The 27,998-nt window shown below is 38.6% G+C and overlaps 4 protein-coding genes across 7 annotated transcripts; 3 read left to right on the forward strand and 1 right to left on the reverse strand.

Annotated features, from left to right (window-relative positions):
- Window positions 1-222: 222 nt before the first annotated feature.
- Window positions 223-4,760, forward strand: LOC107222792. Its single transcript, XM_015662301.2, has 2 exons — window positions 223-329; window positions 2,842-4,760. The coding sequence occupies exons 1-2, from the start codon at window positions 327-329 to the stop codon at window positions 3,421-3,423; spliced, it is 585 nt and encodes a 194-aa protein (XP_015517787.1). The 5' UTR covers window positions 223-326; the 3' UTR covers window positions 3,424-4,760.
- A 716-nt stretch (window positions 4,761-5,476) lies between these two features.
- On the forward strand, window positions 5,477-13,063 carry LOC107223060 (transient receptor potential protein). The gene is made up of 18 exons (XM_015662636.2): window positions 5,477-5,709; window positions 6,181-6,413; window positions 6,479-6,623; window positions 6,709-6,804; window positions 6,973-7,115; window positions 7,285-7,486; window positions 7,596-7,766; window positions 7,859-8,093; window positions 8,566-8,718; window positions 8,821-8,966; window positions 9,059-9,165; window positions 9,239-9,372; window positions 9,469-9,592; window positions 9,672-9,867; window positions 9,970-10,134; window positions 11,010-11,232; window positions 11,360-11,794; window positions 12,190-13,063. The coding sequence occupies exons 2-18, from the start codon at window positions 6,259-6,261 to the stop codon at window positions 12,735-12,737; spliced, it is 3,378 nt and encodes a 1,125-aa protein (XP_015518122.2). The 5' UTR covers window positions 5,477-5,709; window positions 6,181-6,258; the 3' UTR covers window positions 12,738-13,063.
- Window positions 12,975-27,930, reverse strand: LOC107222771 (cytochrome b5). 2 transcript variants are annotated; one of them, XM_046743542.1, is made up of 4 exons: window positions 27,774-27,930; window positions 14,028-14,156; window positions 13,895-13,965; window positions 12,975-13,551 (listed from the first exon to the last, which is right to left on the reverse strand). In XM_046743542.1, the coding sequence occupies exons 1-4, from the start codon at window positions 27,852-27,854 to the stop codon at window positions 13,512-13,514; spliced, it is 321 nt and encodes a 106-aa protein (XP_046599498.1). In that variant the 5' UTR covers window positions 27,855-27,930; the 3' UTR covers window positions 12,975-13,511. The 2 variants fall into 2 exon arrangements, with proteins under 2 accessions (XP_046599498.1, XP_015517764.1); XM_015662278.2 differs by lacking the exon at window positions 27,774-27,930 and adding an exon at window positions 14,731-14,933.
- LOC107223177 (protein cramped-like) lies at window positions 17,224-22,304 on the forward strand. Of its 3 annotated transcripts, XM_046743529.1 has the most exons (12): window positions 17,224-17,428; window positions 17,506-17,669; window positions 17,785-18,014; window positions 18,383-18,640; window positions 18,996-19,199; window positions 19,395-19,585; window positions 19,667-20,149; window positions 20,342-20,515; window positions 20,606-20,749; window positions 21,249-21,593; window positions 21,683-21,796; window positions 22,091-22,304. In XM_046743529.1, coding segments are annotated over exons 2-12 (2,256 nt in total). In that variant the 5' UTR covers window positions 17,224-17,428; window positions 17,506-17,667; the 3' UTR covers window positions 22,202-22,304. The 3 variants fall into 3 exon arrangements, with proteins under 3 accessions (XP_046599485.1, XP_015518276.1, XP_046599487.1); XM_015662790.2 differs by having other exon boundaries at window positions 17,224-17,669; XM_046743531.1 differs by having other exon boundaries at window positions 17,224-17,669; window positions 19,682-20,149.
- Window positions 27,931-27,998: the final 68 nt, after the last annotated feature.

Here is a 27,998-nt window from a genome sequence, read left to right on the forward strand (position 1 = left end):
AAACGGGCCGGAAAATGCGTATGCAAATTTTTCGACCACTATTATTATCATTATCATTTTGCCAAGAGCCATAAATAATAAAGGAGATTACGAAGGTAGGTGGCTAAGGTATAATTGAATCAAAATAATGTAGAGGTATCATGTTGTACGCATGGCCAATCATATTTCAGGTGAAGCTATCCCGGTCCCGCGCGGTGGCTGTGCGGCGGTGTATATAAGCGTGTCATCCCTAACCGAGGGACTCATTGTACCCCAAGCCACATACAACATACCCCACGATCCGCCAGCAACCCGATAACAACGAGCGGTCCGACAACATTCGAAACATGGTAAGCTCACCTGAATTTTGCAACTCCTCCTGCGACCGGTGACTCGAATTGTCGTTGTTATTATTATTACTGGAACCTCGCAGTTACTTCCGGTTTGCTCGTCTAACTCCCCGCTTCCCGTGTCCCTCGACAAGTGTCTTTTTATTTTCCTTTCGCAAGTATTCGAGGTTGAATATTGCGTTCCAATTTTATATTCCAAATTAAAGTTGCAGTCTCGCAAACTTTAAATCGGAAGTTTTCATCCAACGAAGATTTAGCCTCAATTTTTTACTCGTTCCGTTATAACAACAAAGACGAAACACTGTGCAGAGTTTAAACAAACTTTAAATTGCCTTTTCAGTATTGCATTTTCAATGCATTGGTGAACGTGTCGCCGGGGCGCTTTGAGAAACTATGTTTGAAAATATTTTTTCCCTTCGTCACTTTACTTGAAGCTTGCGCTGCTTTCGGCTTCGTTTGAACAAATAATGAATGATTGTACGATTTTCTGTCGGGAGTTTATTTAGAAGTTAAAAAGTGCGAACTTTTTCAACGGGAGTTGAAACGTATCGCATAACGATTGAAATCAACGTGACAGAAATATCGATTTATTCGAATTCTAAAATTGAAAGAGTTGATAAACTTTAAACCGGGTGTAGGAAGACTTGTGAAAATTTTGATTTAACTTATTGTTCAATGGAAGAATTCATTTTATGCAATTCGTGTTGGGTGTAAATTTTCATTACCGAATTACAATAAGCAGCGTCGAAAATTTGAACAACGCACGGTATAAATTAAAAATTCTTTTTATCCCATACATCCTGCATATCATCATATCAGAATTTTGTGTGGCCGCGAAACGTGCAAGCGAATATAATTAATTTCATTCCTACAACACAGCTTTGAAATATGCATATCTCTATGTAATTGAATTTCAATCAGATAAAACAATGATTACACGTTTACATTTGCACCTAAACGTTAGGTACCAGAGAAAAAAAGAAACAATCACCGAAACCAATTTCACTGTTTCTTTTTATTCCTGCGATTCAGACTCACTTATTGACAATTCCTGCAATTGAAGATACGCAAATTCGTGTATAATTAACCATCAAACCGTCTCAAAAGAAAGGGCATCAAATTTGGCTTTGAAATGTGATCTAATTCGTGAGGAATACTACAAGTTGTAATATTGGAAAGGCGTCAAATTAACACTCGGAAGCAATTTAATTTCAAGAAAAAAGATTTCGGCGTAAGCAATCGAACGTAAAATGAATAACGTTTTACGGCTCAGTAAACATTCAACGATAAGTAAGCAATTATAAATCTAGGAATTAGAAACCCAAACCGTAAACGATAGTCGTCGTGGATATCAATGTCGAAGCAGATTTCGTTTCGTTCAAAAGATCAATAGATGATCGAATATCGCAGGAGTTCGCCGTTAGAAATAACTGGTCTATAACCCGCCGGATCAATTCCACATAATCGATCCATCATCGCGGCTTTTGCTTTCTTCGTTGGGACCGTCTCAATACTCGCGTTTTCTTTTGACCAATACGCGCGCTTTCATATAAATAATTCCTCGCTTACTATTTATATAGATTCTTGACGAATGAAACACAGTTTCTATAATCCAAAGATTATCCCGCACCAACTTCTTTCTCTTTATTATCGCCGCTCTCGATTGACCCAAATTCAAGAGGTTCAATTTTTAGCTGCATTGGCATCGCAACCGCATTAACCGGAAGGCTTTCCGTCGTTAGGCGATTGCAAAGTAAATTTGATTCAATGTTAACGAGAAATGGCGTTCGCACCTTTCGTTCGTTTCCTATTTCAACCCCTTCGCAGTCTTATTATACGTATAAAATAATCCATAATTCTTGTGGAGCTGACGCGTTAAGGACTTTTTATTCTTACCTTCTCGTTAGCTTTTGGCTCACTTTATTTTTCTCCGTCCAATTAGCAGTGGCAGACCGTTAAATAAACAGTAAATTAAATTACAAGTCTCAACTATACGAGATCCCAAGAAAAATCGGTGCCGACAATTTCTTAGCTGTTCCGAGCGGTTTGAAAATGCTACAAACTATAAATTTCAAGGAGTTTCGAACGATATCTAAGTGATTTCAAGTACTTCCGAATGGTTTGAAAATGATTGACGCGATGTCGAAGTAGCGTTATGCGATTTTAAGCGGTTTCAGACCAATTCCAAGGTGCTTCAAACGATTTCAAAGTTATTTGAAGCGGTTTTAAACTGTACATTCTCATCCGCAATTTCTAAGCGATTTCAAGCAAATCCAAGCATATTCTGAGCAATTATAATTGTAAACTGGTTCGCGATTTCAACGAGCACTCGTGTTTGACTAGATTTAAATGCGACGCGCCTGAAGTTCGATATTATTTCCAACGCCAGACGGCAAAATGTCGAATTCTAAAGGTGCAGTCATCTACGTAAATTTCACTTTTTCAAAATCTCGTATATATATATATATGATACATATAATTATTGTGTGAAAAAAAATATTTTGATATTCAGAGCATCAACACGTTGTTCTACGGTTTGGTGCTTATGAGCATGGACGAGGTGCTCGTCAGGGCGTCGGGGATGTCGGGACTAGGAGAAGACGGGGGTTCTCTTCATCCGTACAACACGGGCGAGCAGGAAATCGAGCCGTTCGATTACACGCCTGCAAAGCGGGACGACAACGGCCAAGAGAAGGCGAAAATTCCGGGTAACGTGTACGTCCGTTTCGGTCGCAACCACGCCGAGGAGATTCCGGCAGAGGCGGAAAGAGAGACGCGCGGAAGATCGGACGGATTCATAAGGTTCGGAAGGTCTCACCCGAAGGCTTCGCAGCATAGAAACGAGCCGGGATTCGGCGGCTTCGAGAGAATCCAGAGAGGTAACAAGTGGTTCCGTATGGGTCGGAACCCCCTGCCTGACAAGGAGAACAACATTGCATCGACGGACGCGATGCTCAAGGCGAAGAGGGATGAGTGCGATTGGTTGCTGAAGCGATGCCACGCCAATCTTGTATCCCTTTGCACGCCGGATGATGACGATACCGATATATGTCGTGAACAGGATGGTAGAATTTTTTGCGACAGCCGTAAATAAGAAATTAGCTTTCACAAATTTACACGCTTCGAATTATGTATAAGTACATCCGCGATGTAATCTCTGGACACGAAATTTCCTCATGCCTGAATTGCACATTTTTCCTGCTTCAAGCCAAAAATTAATCATTTTTGTTTATGGAATCCTTTCGCATATTTCACTGAACTGGATCGTCGCGCTGGGTTCGTATATACCGCATACCTGTGTAAATCCGATATGCGATTCAAATTTTCACAACTGCAGAGAAAAATCTTCAAATCAAACATTATTATGATTATTCAATAAATTTCGTTGAGGAATCGCGATAATTTTTGTTTTCTCCCCTCGTCACGTCTTCGTTTCATTTATTCGAGTGGGTTTTGCACTCGATTCTGCGAAGCCATTCGAGACGTCGAAAATCGCTTTGGATCCTTCTGAGTTAAATTTTCGACGCAATATATTTCTCATGTTAATACTGTGTCAGACTTGGAACTGAAACATAAAAAAAATCTATAAAAACATTATTTACTTTCCCATGTTTCTTTTGGATGATTAATTATTTACCTTAGAACACTAGGATTGATTGGATAGTGTATTTGTAATTAAAGAACACAACGAACGATTTTAATATCGAATTCAAATCTCCTGCCGGTCTGTAACGTGGGAGGATATTTTTTCTGACATCAAGTTCGCTAATTTCCCTGTAGGTTAGAGTTTATACAGCGAATAGATAGAACCGTAAGCTAATGAATGTACAAAACCTTTCAAAACGATCATGTTAAAGTTTAATACACTAACGACACTTTACAACCATAAGTCTAACTAAATGTGTCATCCTCCAAGAAGACTGCAAAACTTTTTTTTTTTTTTTGCATGCTGAAATTACACGGTGAACATAAAAAAGTAGAGAGTGAAAAGGTAGAAAGTTATTGACCCCAGCCAATCAAAAAACTATAGTTTTCTTATCATGTCCCCGAGAAAGGGAAAAAAGCGAACGTAAGATTGGCAATATGATAAACAACCTCAATATGTAAATATGGAATATACGAATAGTTCCAACACTGTTCGTTGTGCTCGACAAGATTTTACGCAACCCCAATTTATCTATCCACGTTGTTTTCTTCCTCTCGTTTCCTTTCACGTATTTTCATCGACCGATATTTTATTTACGAACAGAGGTGGTTCGACGTTTGTGTCAATTAATTTGCCGATTCCAATCGTACCCGGAACAATTACATACGAGGATCATAGACTATAACATATTGTACTTTATACATTTAAATATACACAGTTGGTATAAAAAAGAATGTAAATTTAATAACCTGTATACATATACCGATAAAAGTGGCTGTGCGTCATGGAATTTTAATTAATTTCTATTCTAATATCTCACTATACGCTCGTAGAATATCCTGAAATTAAACCAGACCTCCATCCTTCGTTTGTTTCGATACTCATCAGCAGCTGCAGTTGGAAGAAAATTTTCCCTGTAGGTATATTTTTTTGCACTTGCAATAGAGGCATTAGAAATAATAAAAATAGCAAGTTCGTATTAGCGCGCAATTTGCACAGACACAGTTGGACGTGTGCGGTAAGTGAAACGGGCGTTTAAAAGAGGCGACCTCAATGTATCGATCCGACATCGATCGTCCCAAATAGCTAATCAAATTTCAGCGCACTTCGAAGAGGTCAGCAGGGCGGGTGTTTAGGTCATTCACCGTTAACCCCGAAAGAGCGTTTTAAAAATGGGAAGATGAAAAGTTTGATGAAAAACGAAGAGAGATTCCCTCGTAAAAAAGGAACCGAAACTGCATGGAAGTTCCAACGACTCGCGAGAGGGGCTAGAGAAAAGTTCGAGAAAGAATGGAAGTAGGAAAGTTTCACACTCTCCGGAGCATGTTGTACATGTATCACATGTCAACGTAAATTGGTTTTGTTGGTAAATATAAGATGCTCGGGGATATGTGTGCTGGTCACGGTTTATCCCGCGGATGACGGTGTGCGTACCCTTAATCCAGTGCTAGAATATGTTGTAGATAGTTTCCAGAGCCGTAATGGCAGCCGACTAGGTGTATACCCGCGGTAATCCAATGTTATATTTCCACTGACCAGAGAGTTCTTTTTAACAAACCCTATATATATTTGTGCTTAATCCCGCTGGCAAGCTCTCCCACTCGGAAAATATCGTACGGATTCAGCAAAGTACTCCACTGCCTACGCCCCTCAGTTTCATTTGACACTCCACATCGGACAGAGCCTGTGAAATATCACTTTTCCTAATAATTCTCAAGGCCGCTTCAAATGCAGGTGAGACAATTACTACTACCCCATAATAGTTCACCTACCTGTCGGTAACTCCGAATCGTTTATCAATCCGGACGACGATTCGACTTGATTACCTCACCTTAATTAGTGTGAAAGATCGGTATCAGTTTTGGAAAATCGGAACGTCATTCGCTTCAAGTATATTCGACATTGCATGTCTGCAAAAGCAGATCATTTATATGCGACAGTAGCAAAATTTCAACTCCCTTTTTGAACATTTGTACGTATGTATACACATAGGTGTACACCTATGTACAAGTTCTTTGTTTTTGCGAGAGTAAATTCGATTTCAACATTTTGCTAATACTTTATGAGGTCAGTGTGGTAGAGATTACAATAGATTTAGCAAACGCGAACCAACCAGCATTTGTTTCTCATTGCGTTTACCACATAGATATAAGTATAACTCTCTTGATCCAATTTACATACCTATACATGCGTGAGTGACTTCAGATTACGAGAAACCGAGGGAACACTGAACCATCGGCTAACGAGTCGTTTTCACCGTGATAATTATATGGAATATCGATAATGAATCCATCCGAATCCCAGCAAAATTTACTAAGCAATGAGACGCGAGCACCGTCGGTTGCTTCGCTGCAGCCGCCAACCGAATACTCCCTCGGTTCGATAGAGAAACACTTTTTGTTGAGCGCTGAACGAGGTGACTGTGCTACGGTTAAAAGGTAAAATGTTCATTATCGCCCAGAAACTCGTTTCATCCCTTATCACGATGCCTTCGCGTTCCCAGACTCCTCGAGGAGCACAAGGACCATCCAGAGTTGCTCAACATCAACTGCGTCGATCCTTTGAATAGATCTGCACTGATTGCCGCGATAGAGAATGAGAATATCGAATTAATCCGGCTGCTTTTGGAGTTGGGAATTCAAGTCAAGGTACGACGAATGCGTCGTTCATTGGACAGTTGGGTAATGAAACTTTCAGAAAAATGTCTATTCTACAATATTCGCGAACTTTCAGGACGCGCTTTTACACGCGATTAAAGAGGAGTACGTCGAAGCTGTAGAAATATTGCTGGAATGGGAGGAAAGAACGCATGTGGCTGGTCAGCCTTACGTAAGTATATAATACTGAGAATATAGCGTAATGACGGACTTGAAAGGTGACAATTTTCAAGCGGCTAATGAAATCGATTGCCGAACGGAGCCGTGAAAAACGATAACAATGTAGATTTGGAACATGGAAACTGTGTAAAGATTTACTTACACCTCGATTTATTTATAGAGCTGGGAGGCCGTGGACAGATCCTCGTCAAACTTCACCCCAGATATAACACCCCTGATACTGGCAGCGCACAAAAACAATTACGAAATTTTAAAAATCCTCTTAGATCGAGGAGCGACTTTACCGACTCCCCACGATGCTCGGTAGGTGAATTTAATAAAGTAACGCGTGACGTAGGAATGGAACGTTACCCGATAAGTCCTGCAACTTTCTTCGATGGCACTCGCTGAACACACGTCACCTTGAACATTCATCGTCGGGAATGAAGTTGTTTTCTTTCTGTAGTAAGCCTGAAACAGAGTTCAATTCCAGATGCGGATGCGACGAGTGCGTGGTTTCCAGCGAGCAGGACTCGCTGAGGCACTCGCAGTCGAGAATAAACGCCTACAGAGCCCTGACTTCATCTTCATTGATAGCACTCTCGTCCAGAGACCCGCTGCTAACGGCGTTCGAATTGTCCTGGGAACTGAGGCGACTCAGTCGAATGGAGCAGGAGTTTCGTTCCGAATACAACGTAGGATCCAGTTAACTACGTTCGCACAAAAATCCAGCCCAGTGGTTAACCACTGGAATATGAAAAGGGTTCGATTGGCAAATTATGTGAACTTTTAATTGAACTGCAGGAAATGAGAGAGCTCTGTCAAACTTTCGCCACCTCTCTGCTGGACCACGCGAGGACGTCGCACGAGTTGGAAGTAATGCTGAACTACAATCCAACCGGGGAGAATTGGGAACCTGGTGAAAGACAGACTCTGGATCGCCTGAAGCTCGCTATAAAGTACAAGCAGAAACAGGTGAATTCACCGTCTTTGGCGTCTATTCGTAATGAAATTCGAGATTTTCGATCACCCGTCGTTCGGTTTAATTATATCCTTGGGGTTTCCAGTTCGTAGCTCATCCTAACGTCCAGCAATTGTTGGCTGCAATTTGGTACGACGGATTACCCGGTTTCAGGAGAAAAAGTATGATCGGGCAGCTGATCGAGGTTGGTAAACTGGGCGCTATGTTCCCGGTTTACAGTTCGATATACATGATGTCGCCAACGTCGAAAATGGGACTCTTCATGAAAAAACCATTCGTCAAATTCATATGCCACTCTTCTTCCTACGCATTTTTTCTCAGTGAGTTATAACGAGACTATTCTCACGTTAGATAGACGTTAAAAGTAGATGACATTTTTTTTACTAGTTTGCACGTGTAACTCGCAAACTTTATATTATACGTGCTGGGTGGGTGGATAGTTAAACCTGTAACAGCTCGAGTTCGAAACTTCACAATGTTACACAACACAAGCGTGCCTCGACATTCCCACATTTTTCGTTTTGTTTCTATTCGTATCGCAGCCGTAATTCGCAAGCAAATGTTAGATATGTGGTCCTAGTTCGTCAGTTTTCCCTTCTTTTTCAGTCTTGTTTTTCCAATTTATTTCGGGGTTGAAAAGAAGGAGAGTCAATTGAGACTGTCTTACGTCTTCGCTTCTTTCGCAGTCTTGTGATTGTGTCCAATCAACCGCGTAACCGTGTAATCCTGGCTTCAATTAACGATACCGAAATAGTTTCAATTCAAATTCACGTTTTTTACCAATCATCACAGTGCTACTGGGCATGGCTTCGCAGCGGGTCGAATACCTGGCTATCGAATTATTCGGCAACGCTTGGATGCGAGAAATTTTAGCAGGTTGGAAGCGTAGAGAACGTGGCTGTATTCCGGGATTCGTCGAATCTGGAGTTATCATATACATCATAAGTGAGTTTACGGTTTCCGGGACGGATAATAAAAATCAATCGACTTTTTTACAAGCATAGAAAAAAAAATAAACAAACACACAATCACCGCCTTCTCGCGCAGGTTTACTTTTTGGCGAGATGAAATCCTTGTGGTCCGACGGCCTCCTGGAGTACGTATCCGATCTCTGGAACATAGTAGACTTTGTCCAAAACGTTTTTTACGTTATATGGATAAGTTTAAGACTCACGGCATGGTTCGTCGTTCAGGTAAAGCGTACAATGTCTTCTAACGAAAGAAATCAAGTTGTCCTTGAACTCGACCTTCTACAGTTCTTCTTCAATTCCCCGTTTCTTCACAGAGAGAATATTGGAACGGCAGCGATCCGTGGTACCCACGTGATCAGTGGGACGCTTTCGATCCGATGCTTCTTTCGGAAGGAGCTTTCGCAGCAGGGATGATATTCAGGTATAGATTCAACCGTTTATCCGCATCACGGGTCGAATCCAATTAACGCCAAAATCATCGTTTCGTTTTTCAGCTTCTTGAAGCTCGTCCACATATTCAGCGTAAATCCCCACCTCGGACCTCTCCAGATATCTTTGGGCAGAATGATAATCGATATCATAAAATTCTTCTTTATTTACACCCTCGTGCTCTTCGCTTTTGGATGCGGTAAGAAATCGGTATTCATTCCCCTTATGCCGCAAACGCTCCAAACCTGACGACTGATAAAATTATATTCACACGTTGACTCGATCCTCGAATTAGGCATGAATCAATTGATGTGGTACTACGCTGACTTGGAGAAAATGAAGTGTTACCATTTACCTAGCGGGCTACCGGACTTCGACAATCAGGAAAAGGCTTGTTCCATATGGAGACGATTTGCCAAGTGAGGATATCAGCCAATAATTCATAAACAGAGTCGAGTATTTTTACGCTAAATTAACCACAACGATCACTTCTTTCAGCCTATTCGAAACCTCTCAGTCTCTCTTCTGGGCCAGTTTCGGGATGGTCGATTTGATGTCCTTCGACCTAACTGGCATCAAAAGTTTCACTCGATTCTGGGCTCTGCTGATGTTCGGCTCGTATTCCGTGATAAACGTAATCGTTCTACTGAATATGCTTATCGCCATGATGTCCAACTCCTATCAAATAATATCTGTGAGTCGAATGTATCTGATTATTGGTGTAAACTTGAACAATGGGTTGGGATAAGGAACAATTGCTAATGAATCAAAGTATCGATAACAATCCGTGTTTTAGGAAAGAGCCGATACCGAATGGAAATTTGCCAGAAGTCACTTGTGGATGAGTTACTTCGAGGAGGGTGATACCGTCCCACCACCTTTCAACATGATCCCGACCAGCAAATCCTTCAACAAAGTCCTTGCTTGCGGTAACAAAGGTCGTCCAACCAGATCGATCATAGTAAGTTTCACGTTTCAGACTTTCGCCCTGTTGCTAGATATACATATATGGCAGGGGGGGGGGGACGCTTCCGAGCCGCGATACTAACAATAAGAGCTACAACTTAGGTACACCCCTTACTTGCCCCGTGTACTGTGCAACGATATAATTATTCAATTAATTTGCTCTAGACCCGATCAAGTTTCGAAGTCACCGTTACGGTGTAGCCAATATTTATAATCGATGTTAAATTTTTTTTTTCCCCACTTTTTCTAGAATTTACCTTAATAAATTCAGTGAAATACTTTGGTAGGTCGACGTTGAAAGATATTTGCAAAATGTCGCGACAGAATTTTGTCAATTGAAAACTTATCGTGAAATTCAACGTATAATCTTCAACAGTGTCAGCGACACTTATTACATACACGATTATAGGTAGAGATTATTTGCACGTATATCTTATACAATGTGAAAGATGCGAGTCGAGTACTAATGATTATAGCTCGATTCATAGACGCCTTAAGAGGACCGTCTACGCAGCCAGGTATAATTAACGAAACGTTTGATCGCCATGCAATTCACCAATGTATTCGCATTTTGATCGGTGAGAAGTATATTTATAGACGGACGTGGCCCATTTGTTTAATGTTTATATATATATATTTAGATACCTGTTGCATTTTTTTTTTTATTTGACCTTGTCGTTTGTATGACACGCAACGAGTCAATAATTAATAATTATTATATGTCGACCAGCCTCGAGGTTCGTTGGCAATCATTTAAAAACACCTCACGGCAGTAGAAAATAAGAAGTAGAAGAATAAAAAAAAAACCGTTCCAACGAGAGTATGAAACGCATGTTTTTTTTTTTGTTCTTTCGTTACATAACACATCAGAAAAAATCGCGAGAAAAGGCACTGGCCAGACACGATACCGTGATGCGTCTCTTGATCCGTCGCTACGTAACTGCCGAGCAGCGAAAACGTGACGATTTTGGAATAACTGAGGACGACGTGATGGAAATTCGACAGGACATATCCACCCTTCGTTACGAGCTCATCGATATTCTCAGGCAAAACGGAATGCGAACGCCGGAGATCGACAAGCAGGAAGCAGCGCGTAAGCGATATGACACAAAAAATTCTAGCAACTGAATATTAATGCAGAAGTCAAACCGCTGTGAAAAAATAAATACAATAATAATCGTAATGATAATAATAACAACAATCAACCGACAAACTTTCAGTTTCTGGAAAGAAGGGACGAGTGATGGAGCGCCGTTTGCAGAAGGACTTCCAGATCGGAATCGTCGAGGGTATCGTTAACGCGGTGATAACGAGCGAGAAGGAGCCGAAAGACGTCTTCAGCCAGATAGCCCGAGCGATCGGCAAGCGAAGCAGCGCGACAAGCAAAAAGGACTGGAACGCTGTGGTCAGGCAAAACACAATTGCCCGCGATCCGATCGGCAGTACGAACGAAGCTTTCATAAGACAGTCGAGGAGAAGCTTGCGACGACATCTTTCAAACTTCCCAGACTCGGACTTGGCATCGATGGACCCGGAACGTCTACTGGAGTACAATCCGAATCTGAGCGTAGTTTCCCCAACGACGCGAATCGCCTACGCGAAGTTCATCATGAGCCGGATAAAGAACGACGAGAAGGTCGTGCAAAGCGGGGAAGGTTCGTACCGCATTTTATTCATATAGTATAAGATATAATTTACACAGCGGGAACATGTTTCACCCGTTTTTTCACGCGTGTTTTCCGTACGCAAAGTGCTCGTTTTCGCTGTTGCGAACAAATTTGACATTACGCGACTCTGATCTCATGCTTCGTGAAAAAACGGCTAACATACTCTCGTTATGTACAGAATCCTGTACAACAAGGAGTCAAAGGATTTTTGTCTCGCGTATTTGCAATAGTCGTCTTCGGCCCGAAAGGACCAAATTTATCCCCTTGTTACACAATCCAAATTTCTACAGCGTAGTAACAGAAGGAAATTTGTGTATCCTCGATTGTAATTTTTTTAATTTATATATTTGTTTGTTCGTTTTTTGTTTTTTTTTTTCACTCAGGAGCTTCGAACAGCGCGAACGTGTCCCGAGGATCAAGCACAAGAGCGAGAAGCAACGAACCGTTGCAGAGGCAGCCAACGGCGACACCTTCGCTGGCCGGATCGTTGTCAGAATCGATAAGAAAGGGTATGATAAAAGGCATGAGTACAAACAGCTTTGATAAAGCGGGAGAAGCGGGTGCAGGATTGGAGGTGAAGGGAACTGAGCACCGATCGCCAACACCGATACCGGAAGATCCATCCGAGGAGGACGCAGCCAGGAATAAATCCAGCGGCTCACCGCCAAACCCAAAACCTGATTCAAGCTCGAACGCGGCACCGGATGAGAGGGCAAAGAAAGATGAGGAGGAAACTAAAAGGCCGGGGAATGATTCCGGCAAAGAAAATAAATCCGAAGAGGCACCGAAGGCCGGCTCGACTTCTAAGGCTATGGAAACGGCGAAATCACCGACGGTTGCCGCGGAACCGGAATCTGGTCCACCGATAGCCACAACGAAACTTCGAGGAAAGTCGAAAGCGACTGGACAGATGATGGGCGGATGGATATAATAATTTCATAGATATATCGAGTGATTCTGGAATAACCGATTCTCAACGTTGTTCAATTTGTCAACTGGTCATAGTTATTATATATGTATACATATGTGTCAAAATTTCAGATATAAAGTGGATTACGGAAAATCGTTGTTAAAATTGAACAATTAATTAAGATAACGCAGTTCAAATTCAAACTATTATATATAATTTCATTTCAATTTGTTCGTGGTTAATTTGTTTTTTCGCCCCTTTAGATTTTCAAATTACAATTCACCTCCGTGTGATGAATACATCTATGGGTTTGAAACTCGCAGCGTTCATGTGTATAAACAATGCATTTTCAAAAATACAAATCTCACTTCGCCACAACGACTGTCTGAAATTAAGTGAACCGTTTAATGAAGAAAAAGGAACTTTTGCGAACTCGTCACTACTTTAATTACAATCGCAAACTGTAGAATGGTAGTTTTTCAGTTTTTTTTTTTTTTTTTGCAATGTTTCGTTCCATTCACGGATTACCATGGCCGTATTACCGTTGCTTTAACCTCTTAAATATCGACGATGAATATCAAATAATGATAATTCAAAAATAATTTGATTATACATTATACATATGCGGATAGTGCCCGTTATTATCATTGTCATCATCGTCGTTATTATCATTATTATTATTATTGTTATTATTATTGTTAATACTATCGTTATTTATGTATAGCTTATGTTAATGTTAAACCAAAAACAGCACAGCAGCAACCAGCATCTGCCTTTCTTTCTCAGCATCCCGGATTACCCGCATAATCCACAAGATATTATCGACAAAACACTCCTGTAGAAAGACAGTGTATAGTTAAAAAATAATAATAATCACATTCGATCATATTCCGCATTCTTCATGATACATTTAGTTCGTTCATTGAACAGTATTATTTTGTTGCTAATCTCACAAACTGACTGCAGCAGTTAATATTGTTAGGTAATTCTTGATTCGGGGTTTTAAAGCCTTTGCTATCAGACATTGCGAACGGATTATCATTTGTGAATACGTCATTAGGAAATTCATCACAAGCATCTATATCGAGATTTAATTGATTCGGTTATACATATAACGTCAACGTTTACGTGCAATTCATCCAAAAAAATATGGAAGACGAAGAATTCGTATAACGTACCTGTGAGACGCAGTTTTCGTTGAACTTTCAGCGGATTGGTTCTTTTTCTTTCTGTTAGCCAATTTGTCTTCCTGCGTTACATACAACAAGTCAGTTGGGCATATATTATATAATGTATGTTCCAGTAATTTACCTCGATTAATTCGCCAATTTTTGCACCTTTCAAATAGCTCCGCGCATCTCCGGAATGACCGACGTCGTTGAAAGCTTTCGTCGCATCTTGACCCGCGTATTCCAATATAGAATCTCTACCGCCAGGATGCTGGAATGAATAAGCAATGCAGGATCTTCTGGATAAAGAATTAATCTAACAACGGTTATGATATTGAATGCAAACGTCACTGCCAGGCTTTTCCGTCGTCTGATGCACGCAGTTTATTCGTAATATCCGTCACCACAAGGCCCAAGATTAGACGAACGATGACTGACTCATGACTCGTGACTCGTTATTGCTTAGCGTTAAATTCTTGAATTGAGATTGAACTACAATAACCGCAATTTTGCATTCGGATACGTCCGTAAATGAAACCGAATGAGAAAAGAGCAAACTGAGCGTTCTCTCTTTCTGTGTATAACCGACGTTTTTATTCACTATTAAGTATAAGTATCGTTAAAACGGACAAGTTTAATTTATTATAATAAATGAATAGCATGAATAAATCTGTATAATTTAATCACTTAAATTTCCCCCAGCACCATGACTCAATTTTCATTAAAATCTATAATTTTATCTTCACTCTATCGCATCGTAACGATACGAAATTTGCACAATCCTCTAAACTGGGGGATAATTGATTATCGCATCCGACAGTAAAGAAGCAAAGTTCTGCACGCACCTCGTCTAGATTATTTGTAACATCGAGTACATCGTCGTTGATTATTATCCATACTCTTGCTCCGTTGGTTCCGTCATTCTTTGACACCTCCTCGAGGGAGTATTTGCTCATGGGTTCCGTCATCGGAGCGAATTATTCGCGCAACGAGAAACGCGGTACTGCCTTTATCCGAAAGTCGAGCTATCCTTTTATCTAGACATAATTCACGCCGAGCGTGTGACGGTATCTCATTGGTAACAATTAACCTATGATAATTCCGATAAAATAATACCAGCCTGTCTGCCTTGCGGTGGCGTGCCGTAAATCGCGAAACTTGGAAGCCTCAAAATATTAATTGACGAAAAATCGTAGTGGTAAAAAATGCGTATTCGGTTAATAGCTTGTATAATATACGTATGATACGTGTTGCCGCGAATTAGCAATAATCTTTAATGATATTTAAAAAATTTCAAAATGACTCACAATCGACTGATATAATATGTGGTACAAGTGGTGTATTAAGAGGTACACAATCGCAATTATACCGCGATCATTGTCACAGAAATTATCCGGGTATACAACACTAATCGATCGATTATTTAACAGTTAGAAAAATGTATCCAAGAGAAGTATGCTGCTTGTTTAACCGTTATATCTATTACAAAACGATACGACCGACGAGTTTTATTATAGATAAGCTGATACCTAATCAGCAAATTCATCGTATACAAAATCCTGCTTCAAGTTTTTAACTGTTTCAAAATTCATTAACTTACCGATCATAAACGTACTAACTATAAAGGACGTATTATATTAATACGAATTTGGTTGATTTTATCCGCGAATATTCACAAGGTTGATCTTCGTACAATCAGGAAAAATGTTTAGATGTTAATGGCAACCGACATTGCGTCACCGTGATTAACTTTTAGATTCAGTGCACAACAACTCACCAAATTTCGTATCGAAGCATCCAAAGAAATTACTCAAATTATTTTGCACGTGAAATATTTTTACCATTTGTAAAACAGTTTGATACCACAATCTGAAAAATAATATTTTGCGAGATCAGATCTACGCTATACAATCATTTTGTAAAGATTTGATTGAAAAATTAATAACATGAGCTTCGACCCCATCATTTTAGTTCGAATGGAAAGTGTTTGCCTTCTGGAAAATTTTATCCTATGTTTATTACAACATTTTTCCACTTTTTTTCACGTCCCTGTTATTGCAATTCTTTTCAATTAATATCTGAAATCGGATTCTTTGTATTTTTCTCTTTAAATAAACCTCATTACACTGTTACAAGATAGAGGGTTTGTATTGGCGAGCGGTCATCAAACTATCTCCATACTCATATGTTATTTCGGGTACCCTTGGGTCAGATCTCGTCGATGCTCTCGATTCGGGGAATGGAGAAAGGTTTAAGAAATGAGGTGAGGAAAGTTTGAGAGAGAAATCCAACCCTCGAGAGTGGAATCGATTGCATAAATGATTTATTGGAATAGTGATGAGTGTAAATGTGTAGTTGAACGAACAGGAACTAGATTTCCTTCGAACACATCACGTCGTATGTACACCGATCAAAAAAAAAAAAAACCAAAGTTACTTGAATCCATGGAGGCCACAAAAAATAGTCACAAAATTCTCTAACTTTCCCTGATAACATTATAAAATTTTCCAAACTAAAATTCGAACTGGTAGTGCCAATCTGAGGATCTGAGAAATAATGTTATGAACGAATCAGTTTTCAAAAACACGTGTATGATCTATTCAATGGCCATGGAATTGGCCACGTGGAAAAAGAATTGTTCTTAGAATGCTTTTTCATGAGGAAAGCACTAGTCTTTCTTTTTCAATTACCGAAAATGTCTTGACTTCTTCCTTAATTCCTATTTTTTCCTGATCAGTGGTCACATGTGACGATTATTTTGTGTCGGATTTAACTGAATTTATAAAATGGTAACAACCAGTTTTCCACGAATATGATAAATTTGAAATACATCAAAAAGCAAAAATTATGAAAACCAGTTTTTCACGAATCTGGTAAATTTTAAAATCACCTAATAACAAAAACGATACAAACCAGTTTTCGACGTATCTAGTAAATTTTAAATTCATCGAAGAGGAAAAACTTTCCAACAGATTCCATTAAATATTCTCGTCCGCATTACTAAGACACAGTTATTACTAATAAGCAGGAAATATCAACGATGTTCCTCGAATTCACTTGAAATTGAAATATTTTTCGAAGAAATGTTTATAATGCATCTGCTTATTTTGACCATATCATGTGAGGCGCGAAATAATATTTAATAATATTACGATTTAGTCTGTAATATATCGTCTCCCAAAAGATCGTAGATTTCAAATATTGAATATGAGAATATTTTCCTAACATGCTCTTATCATTGTAATTATATTCCATGCCAGTGTTCGAAATTTGAATGACGCGTGACGTAGCGCGACACGCAACTTCGATTTCGAACCGAACCTAACCTAACCTAACATCGTTTTGACGTCTCCAGAACTCGCCGTGAATATGTACACAATCCGTCCACGCATACTTGACGTACATGCGTGAACACAATACGTTTATACGCAAATTTTGCGAGGGAAACGAAGGAACAGTTTTTATAAACTGTTTCGAGAAATCAAACTATCAGCGAATCGCAAAGCTGATTGAATTCTCACTCCTCGTCGTTAACGGGGCACGGTATCTATTCCTTACAATTATTTAATTACCCGTTGAGAAAATAGGATCAAAGAAGAAGTGCTTTCATTTTTTGTCAGTGGAAACGATTACTTGTAATGTGAGCAACTGACGAATCCAACAAGATTACAATGGCATTGAGAATTCAGTTCAGTAGTGAATCCACGACACATCAACAATCTCATGATCTGTTGTCGAGCCCGATCAATCAGCCTGCGTAGTTGATTTAACCCGCCAACATCATGTGAGTAAATTCTCATCGCTCAAATTGTATAGTCAGAAGTTGTTCGTATTTTTCAGGTGTAAAAGTTTGGCGTAAAAATTTAAACGTATATTCTGTATTCTTCACGTTCGCGCAGGGATGTCGAACAAGTCTCGGAAGAAGCGAGTAAAAATAAGGAGCCAATCGACCAGACCGAGAGTCAACCTGTTAAAAGGCACTGCGCTTCAACTTCCCCTAATCAAGTCGCGTCGACGTCGGATATTAAAGTTTCGACTGATTCAAAAAATTCTCATATTCGTATTGTCAAGGGTACAAAAAAAATCAGGATCGACTCGGGTGATTTCACTCACACGAGCGACAAAAAAGGTACGCATGACTCGATATTGCATGTAAAAGGGCTGATAACAATTAGACATTTCTAGACTAACCACTTCATAAATTACTCACCTCTGTGCAGAATTGTATAAATTTAACTGTGATAAATAATTTGAATGCAAAATGCTATTCTGAATTAGACGTCAAACGTATTATATAAAAAAAATTGATAAAAATCTTTTTATTATAATATAGTAAACATAGAATGAATGATGTGATCGACTTTTCGCTAATTTTCATAAATTATAGTCACGTTTTTAAAATTCTAAGATGGAGCAATTCAAAGTTACTGGCCGTGATTGAAGAAAAAAGAATACATAACACGCAACATTAATGGATACATGTTATTTTTGTTACAGACGCAAAGGATGACGAGAGCATTGAAGCTAAAGTTGTCAGGTCTTTAAAAAGATCGTCCGAATTGTGGTCCATGGAGGACAAGAATACATTTTTCAAAGCGATTAACGAGTACGGCAAGGATTTTGATGCCCTTCAAAGTTACTTTCTGAGTCAAGGAAAGAAGAAAGGAGTAGCCGAGCCGAAAAATAAAGAGCAAATTCGTCACTTCTATTACCGAACATGGCATAAAATATCTAAGCATCTTAAATTCTCCGAAGGTAATATAATTTGCTGGATACATGTGCAGTTAGTTTAACCTTTAGTGGCCACACCTCAACCATGCCACATAGCAGCCGCATGGGGTAACTCATTACCCCACGCTGAAAAACCTAGTTGTACAAGACATATATGGGTGTTTTAAGACTTCTAACCGATTGTTTCATGTTTGTTGAAGAGTTCTTCAACATTTCTAATGATTTTTATCACAATTGTCTACTACCGGCGGATGTCGTTACTTGTATCAATTTCAAAGGTTTTAGACCTCTAATTTCACTTTTTCTGAGCATGGGGTAACTAGTTACCCCGTGTGGCTGCTAAGGGTTAATAAAATGATTCACTCTGTTTTTTCTACAGATGTTAAAAAAGCTTCCCAAGAATTGTATGGACTCATTAACTACGGCGAATTGAGAAGAAAAATGCCGAGAATGCACGAAAAAGCTCAGCTTAAATTAAACGAACTCATTTATTGGGGATCCACGCAAGTTAGATTGAGAGGAAAAACGTTACGAATCAAAACTCCGATTTGTAGAACATTGAGGAAACTTAATCAGCTTGAAGGTGTTTATTACTTCAACCTCATATCTCGTTTTCTCACAAGAATGTTGATTTACCAGTTCAAAATAAGATTTCTCTCTATCTTGTGTCTCTTTTGCTATCCACCGACCGTTTCAATGCATTTCTGCTGACCTATAATTTTGACCCAGTTTTGATAGCCTACTGAGACATCTCATTAATAAAAAACAATTGCATCAGATTGGCAGGAAGAAATAAAGCTTCCATCAAAAGTGAGCATAGAGTTACGCCCTGGGAACAATTTGGCTTGGTGGCAAGTGCAAGCAGCTGCAATGAATCCGAGAGTACGTGCCCTGGTTCCGATTCAACGTCGCTTATCAACATTATTGATATTCTTGCAGCAACGATGGCGTTCTTCAAAATACAAAATCGTATCCTTAAATCAACAAGAATCTATTTCTCCAAACATCAAAATCACCTATTGCCATATAAACATCCTTACATCACGCTAGTGCGCTAACATTGAGAGCCAAGCAGGTGGAGATTTCAAAGAATCCAGATTGTTGCGGGTAGCCCCACCCGACGGATGTAAGATATCTTTGCCAACCGTTAATCTTGGAGAATACCTCACTAGCGATAGCGTTAGTCTGAACTCCTATGAGAAAAAGCTCTGTCTCAAAAGTTCAAAACTTGAGCTTCTTGGATCGGTGCAACAGTTGAAAGGCGTTCGTAGAAGAGGAATAAAGAAAAATAGATCTGATAAAAGATTACGGAGTCGTACGGAAGATCAGGCACTTCCCACAGATAACAACAGCGACGTCGATGCCACTGATTCGACCTTAATGGATAAAACTTTATTTGGTAATGATCGACCGGTATCAGAACACCCAAATGGACCCAACAGGTTTCCTGGTAGAGAAAATGTGTCTAGAATACGCCTAGGGTGGAACAACGAAGAAGCAAATACCATTACAGTTGGAGATCTGTATCTTATGGTATGAATAAATGAGTTTTTGAAAACATATTTCATTTCGTTGTTACCGCTCTGAAAATTAATTATAATTTTCACATATACTTATGATTCGATGAAGACTAATAATCTGTTTTGCTTTATTGTATTGCTTTACTGTATTGCTTCACATATACTTATGATTCGATGAAGACTAATAATCTGTTTTGCTTTATAGTTTGGTCGCGACTCAAAAATACTTTTAGAATATTGGTGGGACCCGCCGAATAGAGAGGCGCAAATGCAGCTTACAGACAAGCCAAAATCGATTAGCAGTTTTTATGACGACACTTTGTCTTTGGCGCTGCAAAAATTACTGTCCATAGCGAAGCACAGTTATGGCGCGAGTAAGGTAATTGATCAAATTATAACAGTTTAGATGGGCGCGTATCATCCAAACGGTCCAAAGCAAATTGATTAAATTTTGGTTGATTTATTTTAGGGATACGAAAACAATTCAGGAAGCAACGAAACAGTCGTTTCGTCACGTATTTTGTCAACTAAGGATTCGACGTTTAGACGCCCTCTGATCCCGCAGCCATATCATAAAATTGGTCCGTCGGATTCTTTCAAATCCCAGCTTGACGTAAGGCGAAAATGTATTTTAATGTAAATTTTTTGTTACAATAACTGAGAATAAGGCTGAAATTTATTGCAATTTTGACAAGAGTGGCAGGACAACAGGACAAGTGTAGCTATTGAACGTGTTAATTGGAATACTTCCATTCTGTTTTGTAATCTTGAGGCAAAAACAGAATAAAAACCTCACTACAAACTCGAAACCGAGGAACTTCCGTAAAAAACTGATAGGTTTTAACGTTACATGATAAATCGTGCAACTTCCGTCGAAGCAAATTATCTTTTTATATATTATATCATTTTATTTTGCAAGTGTTTCTTTGTCGTATTCTTGACATTTGTCCCCGCGATAATGATATCAGCGAAACTTTCCGCAATTGGATACCTCACTTTGAAACTAATAATATTCGTATTAAATATTCGAGCACCAAAAGAAAAACGGTGTATCCAAAAATGCGATATAGGAATGACATTCCTCGTTTGCTTATTTATTCCTTTTATTTCAGAAATTCAAATACCGTTACGGTAAACGAGCGAGGACGGTGCGGCAAAAAAATCTCGTTCAACGCGTTGTGCCTACGCAGATATCAAAGCCTCCCGACAAACCGGCGGCCTTTATCCACGAAGAATCGGGCGGACATCCGATATTGCAGGGTCCGATTAATAACGAATGTGAAAAAAATCTAGATGCTGATGAGTTTGACGAGCAACAGGGGGATGAAACAGAGAGAAAACATTTCTTAGGCGTATTGTCGTCCGATGAAGCTCAATCCAACAAACCATGCAACTCGATAATAACTAGTGCAACTCAAATCCTCAAAGAAGGGGAACAACAGTGGTTAAACAGCGAGGTGAATATCAACGATTATAAATATCTGCCACCGCGAAAAAGGCTTCAAGAGAAAATTGGTCAAAACAGCAAGTTTTTCTGTTATTTCAGGTCGCCGACTTTTCGCTCAGCAGCTTTTTAGGTCAGCTTGAATCGTCGGTAAAAATTTCTCAACAAAGTCAAGTTGGAGGGCATATTGCAGAAGATACTCGACCAGCATCAGACGTGAATATCAATTATACCTAATATATATATATATATATATTACGAGTGACAAAAAATCTTTGAAACATTGAGCGCCCTTTGTAATTTTCTGTACGTGTCATTTACAATTCGAATTACACGAAGCACCACACGGACAATTACTCGGGAATAGCGCGTTTCTTCCTGTCGTAGCAAAAATGATTCATGATTCGATTGCCGATACGGCGTATAGTCCTACAAATATCCAACGCGATTCCGCGAACGGAACAAGGCAACTAACAACTGAACATGGCATAAAATCAAGTTCATTTTCAGGTCGTATCACAAATGCAGGGACTGATGGGAGAAAACAGCGTTGATTACCTCGCGAAATTCGCCAATCTAGCATCGCAAATAGCTAACGACGACCATCACAAGAATAAATGAACTTACATCGATATAATCCATAAATGATGTCGAAATCTGCAGATGAATTTGGAGTGTAAATAATAACAATAAAAAAAAAAAAAAAAAAACTTTTTATAACAAACACATTATTTTGCTAACGACAAAATCATTGAAGAAAATGATAGACCATAAATTTCGCGGGAAAGATGCCTAAAATTTACCGTTACAAGAGGTTTAAAAATACGTAAAGCTCTATTTTCTTATACCTCTTTTACAAGTCACCGTTTCTTAACACGTGTAATTGGGGTTTTTAAACTGGTTCTTTGTACTAAATATACATTGCCAAATACTATGATTCACAACGTTCCCAGAACGAGCCAATCAAGTGCATATGACGTGCGCCTGACCATGAATCCTGTCTTTCCAAAATCAACTTTTCAAGATTGAAAGATTTAAATAGTAGGAGGAAAACCCCCAGTGTAAATGTACACTTGGTAGAAGATGAAAAAATCTTCGACAGCAATATTTACTAATTTTTCACAGTAAAGTTCGTGATTATTTCTTGGCTTTTCTAATGAGCTTTCCAACGAGACAAATTTGAAAATTACGCCTAAATGATGTGGAAAAAAAGCTCGATTTTCCTCTCTCCAGAAAAAAAGTCATCACACTTGTATGTATTTAGATTTCCATTAACACGTAAGCATTTGTTTACTTCTACTTTTTCTGTTCAGTGTTTGAGAACGGTAAATAATTGCTGTATTCGACAAAGAATTATGTATTGGGTGATATTATTAAATCGCAAAAAAAAAAAAAAAATTATTAACTTCCGGTTAACGCTTTGCTTCTTCGCTTGTACAGTAGATATCGAAAGGACAATCGAATGAACGGAAACTGAACGCTTGGTATTTTCCTCTCCGGGGATTACACAAAACCTCAACGCGGTCAAGGCATGAGGAAGAAATAACACACGTGTATCCGTAAAATGATTCGTGCATGCGTCGACAAAATCGTTTCTTACCACAGTTCTGGATTATCGGAATTAAACATACACGTACGAGGAAAGTGGCAACCCTCACGTCATATTCGTTTCGTTCCTCATTTTTTTCTTAAATAATTATTACGTTAATGGAACACCCTCGAGTAATCTGAAATTTTTTTCAGTCATCCGGTAAGAATCATATAATTTTACGAGGACACTCATTTTAAGACTTTTTCCGAAGTGATATATTTGAAAGAATTAATATTATGATTGTGTCATGTCGGCAATAAAATTATTATCTTGATGATACTATTACGCACGTTTAAATTACTTACAAATATCGCAGTTATACTGTTATATATAATATATGTCGGTACGTGATATTCTACACGCGCTTTCTTGCGCTGTGATGTTTGAGGAATCATCCCAGTGCAATGGGTCGAAAAATAGCTGATTTTCGCGATTTTCTTCGATGATTAAAATACGCTAATCAATCTGATTTTTTGTGTCAAATCAAAGCACTCATGAAGAACAAAGCATAAATTATTAAACGCTTATTTTGATTTTTTGATATATTTATTTTATAGTATTGAAAATGACTTCGATAAAAAAGGAGTCTCCACGGTGGACGCGGTGGTCGCCATAAATATTATCTGAAAAAAAATTTGCAAATAGATTATTAATCAGTATGAACGCCGTTATCATGCTATGGACATTTTTTTTTTTTTTTTATAAAAATTGACAAAATATCTGCGGTTTGAAAAAACGTATCGAATTCAGCCCATTTTTTTGACATATATTGAGAACTTATTATCGTGTAGTGTTTAAAAATCACATTTCAGATCATAAAATCTGTGTGAATTTTTTTAGATTTTAAAAACTGGCGTTTTCGGAATTGTCTTTTTCAATTATTTTTAAATTTCACCGATGGCTAAAAGAATCCGAAAAAATTCCGAGAGCTTTCTGGGTCGTTATGATCATCATGCTAAAAAATGATTAAAATCAAAAAGGGCGAGCTGCTAATTTGACGTGGAATCCCCCACATGTATACCTATATTACCGTTCTACGCCCATATTAGAATAATTTAAAGTAAATAATTCAATTGAGGTAATTCATCCCAAAATTTTTCCTTGAGATTTCCTATGCTTACATTACATACATTTGGACCAAAAGATGATAAACCGTGAAAACGTGTTCGTCGCTTGCGCATGTTTAGGCATACATCTTTTACTCTAGTACTTTTATACAGATTGGTATAATTTAATGACACGCGACTAACAACCTGAATAAATTTATAAACTGCCGACAAAATAGTCTCAATTATCCGGGCAATCCAGGTACCAGTGAGTGGTTGACATGTACACAAAGTGTGCCGGTATACGCGATTAAATTATATGTTCTCGCAAGTTTTCCTTGTTCGCTTCTCGGAAACAATTACATAACGAAATAATACGTCTTCAGCCTAGCAGTTGTGCATATACCGGGTGTCCCAGACCACTCGTCCCCCCTTCTGAAATCTGGAGAACTGATAATTTTTTTCCTAAAACGTCATTCTTGAACCCTAAATGATCGTTACAATTTAACTTGTGATAGGTCCGCGCGAAAGCTCTTTCGATCTTAAAAAATCGAATTGAAAAAGAAACGAAAGTGTCTTCTGGTCATTCTCAGTCACTTCGTAATTTTGCTACTTGCTTACTTCTGATTGTGTACAGCTCAGAGAGGACATGCTAAGTTTCGATAGAATACGTAAGATTTTTTCGCCATACGTATGCGTAAAACGGGATTTCCAGTTTCGCGTGGAACGGTCACAAGTTAAAATCATTCAGATCATCGAGGGGTCAAGAATGACGTTTTAGGAAAAAATGTTTCAAACGAAAGATGCATATTTTTTGACGTAGAATCCGAATCTGTCATAAAAATACGCATGTCGTATTTAAAAAAATGGGCTTCCGGTTTAAAAAACGCATATCCGGTCTGCACCGGAGGTCGTCAATATCATCATTCGATAGGGCAGGCCCGATATAGCCATGCTGGGTTTTCAAATTTTCGAAAAACATCAGCTCCTCAGATTTTCGAAGGGGTGGACGGGTGGTCTGGGACACCCGGTATATATATCTATATATGTATGTATGTATGTACGATACGAAAGCGGTTTCGGTTAGCTTCGGAGAAACGTGTACACATTATGAATACATGAATAACTATATGTAATGATTTTACTTCGAAGAAAAATATTTACAAACAAATGGAAGAAAAAAAAGAACAGATTTCATTGAAAATATGAAAAGTAAGTATCCAAATAAATATGAATAAAAATAAAAGACAGATATAGCGATATTTCTCCTCGTACAGCGTGTATAACATTATGCAAACATTTCGATTCGTGCTTTCGAAATGTATGCGATTACATTCGCCCGATATGGTTTACTACATGTAAATACAATTTACGCGTGAATGTATTTCGTAACGTATTTATTTATTTTTTAATTTTCACCGAATCTACAGCGCGATGGTTCACAGATTTAACGTGCAATTTATACGCTTACCCACGTTTGGTGCATCGCGTAGGTATTTAATTAAGTATAATTTACGTGTACAAGCGGTTACAATTACGCACTGTTGTACCGGGAAAAAGAAAAAACAATAAAAAATATACAAACCAGATACTTTCATTGTCGCTCAAGTTTTCCGCGATGAGAACTCCTTTGTATCCATAAAACTTGGAATAAATAATAAAATAAAAAGTCTCGGTTTTTTTATGAATGGATTACAGTAAAATTATTTCCTTATTTCGTCTCGGAAATAAGCCATGTACGTTACAACTGAACTATGAGGATAAATTCGAAAGGTAGAGTTTGATAAACTCTGAGAACAACGTATTTCCTTGTTCCGTTCATTTTTCACGACACTGCCGCTTCCGATCACGTATAAGCGGGCCTATCGTTGTTTGAGAAGGAAAAAGAAGAAAAAAAAACAAAAAAAATGTACAGGAGCCCGTAAAATCAGACTGAAAAACGGAGCATTATACACAAATAAACAAATATAAACAGTACGAAATAAGTCAATTAATTTGATCGTTTTGGTCATTTCACGGTACATATTTTGTGATCAATACGTCGGGTTTGTACGAATCGTACAAATGCGCATCAAGCAATCGTAAAAACGGCGACACGCGGATCAAGAGTTCGTTCTTAGCGCGAAAGGTTGAAAAAAAAGGAATAAGACAGCGCAGAGGACGTAGATAGAATAAAAAGACCCAGAACGTCACTATACACAGCTTTGCGAATGTCCGCGCATGCAAAAAATCGTGTGTATTTACATGAATACATTGTACTCGCAGGCATATTACGCGAGTGTATATTCCGAGAGGCAGGTTTTGGTTCGCGACCTGTTTCTTCCTTGAATTTTAAGTTTAAAATATCTTTTGACTCAGAAATCGGGGTATTACCGGAGAATAATATAATATATGGCATGGTACGGTGCGTAAAGCTGCAAATAAAATCGTCAGGTAAAATTGCAATCAGAAGCGTAGAAGCGCAAAGATTGATGTCCTTTATCTTTTTTCTTTTTACGCACGCGTATAATAACATGTTTTCTGCTTCCTCAAAAATATCCTGTAACGCACGTGAGGCACATAAACGCACACATACAGGCAGACGCAAAAGTTGTACAGGTATGCAAACACCTACTTTCATCCCACTTGCTAAGATTCCAAATACGCTGCATCAGCGGCTCACGGCGACTAGAACACGTTCAACCAGTTGGAGAGACCAATCTGTGACGTCAATGGCAAATGCTAAAGGATGCGGTGTGATAAATTGCGTCATTGACGTCAATTCAATTCATCCTTCTATACAAAGATTCCTTGCTTTCCCTGATATATGTTATAAATCCTGTGATCGTCGACGTGCCAAGCGTTTGATTCAAATGAAGAAGGTCCTTAACGTTTACATGAAAGGTAGTGCGATATTTTCATAACGGATAAATAAATGTCACTTTATAGAAAAAAAAAAAAAAAAAAAAATGAAACTAGGTCGCAATTCGATCGGGGTTTACGAACTTCATTTCTAACGTCAATTTACATCTAATTTGTAACTGATTGACGCTCATGACGGCGATATTTAACCGACAATAATTTGTCTGCAAAAATTATCGAGTACCAATCGTTGTACACCAATTAAATCCAAATTTGATATAATATCGATTGGCAAAAAGAAACGTAAGGATTTATGAAACCCTTACAGTTGAAATTATCGCACGATTCCTGCGCAATACAAATAACTAACGAAGAAATGATTATTGGAAGAAATATAAAAGAAAAAAAAAACAATAAACAACAGGTAGCGAAATTCCACATTAGAAAAATGATTTTATAAACATTACTCGTTCACGTTCGTATGTTATGTTTCGGTTTCGTTTCACGTACATTCAAGCATTGTTATATTGGTACGAATATATTAGTAGAAGCAATTATAACTCGTTCCGCGTGTCTTTATTCGAATACCTTGAATCGGACAGTCGAAGGTGTTCATTATCGAGCCATTATCATAATCCTCATCGTCGTCGTCTTGGATCGTTAAACCATATTATCGACTCCGTGAGGTGGATAAAATACCGTGATGGTAACGCACCTGTGATGTCGATACCAACATCGCCGCATCGTTGAAATAAAAACAATGTCTTAACTCGACTAACGAATAACAATTAATCATACAAGTACAGACACGACGTTCAACGAATTCTTCACGCCACTCAAAGTGTGTACAAAGGTATATACGTGGACGAACCGAACCGCGATACTTTCCACCTCTCTTTAACTTCACTTTGGGCATTCATCACGGAATTACGTTTACACG

The sequence above is a fragment of the Neodiprion lecontei genome, chromosome 6, assembly GCF_021901455.1.
Source record: "Neodiprion lecontei isolate iyNeoLeco1 chromosome 6, iyNeoLeco1.1, whole genome shotgun sequence".
Taxonomy (NCBI): Eukaryota; Metazoa; Arthropoda; class Insecta; order Hymenoptera; family Diprionidae; genus Neodiprion; species Neodiprion lecontei.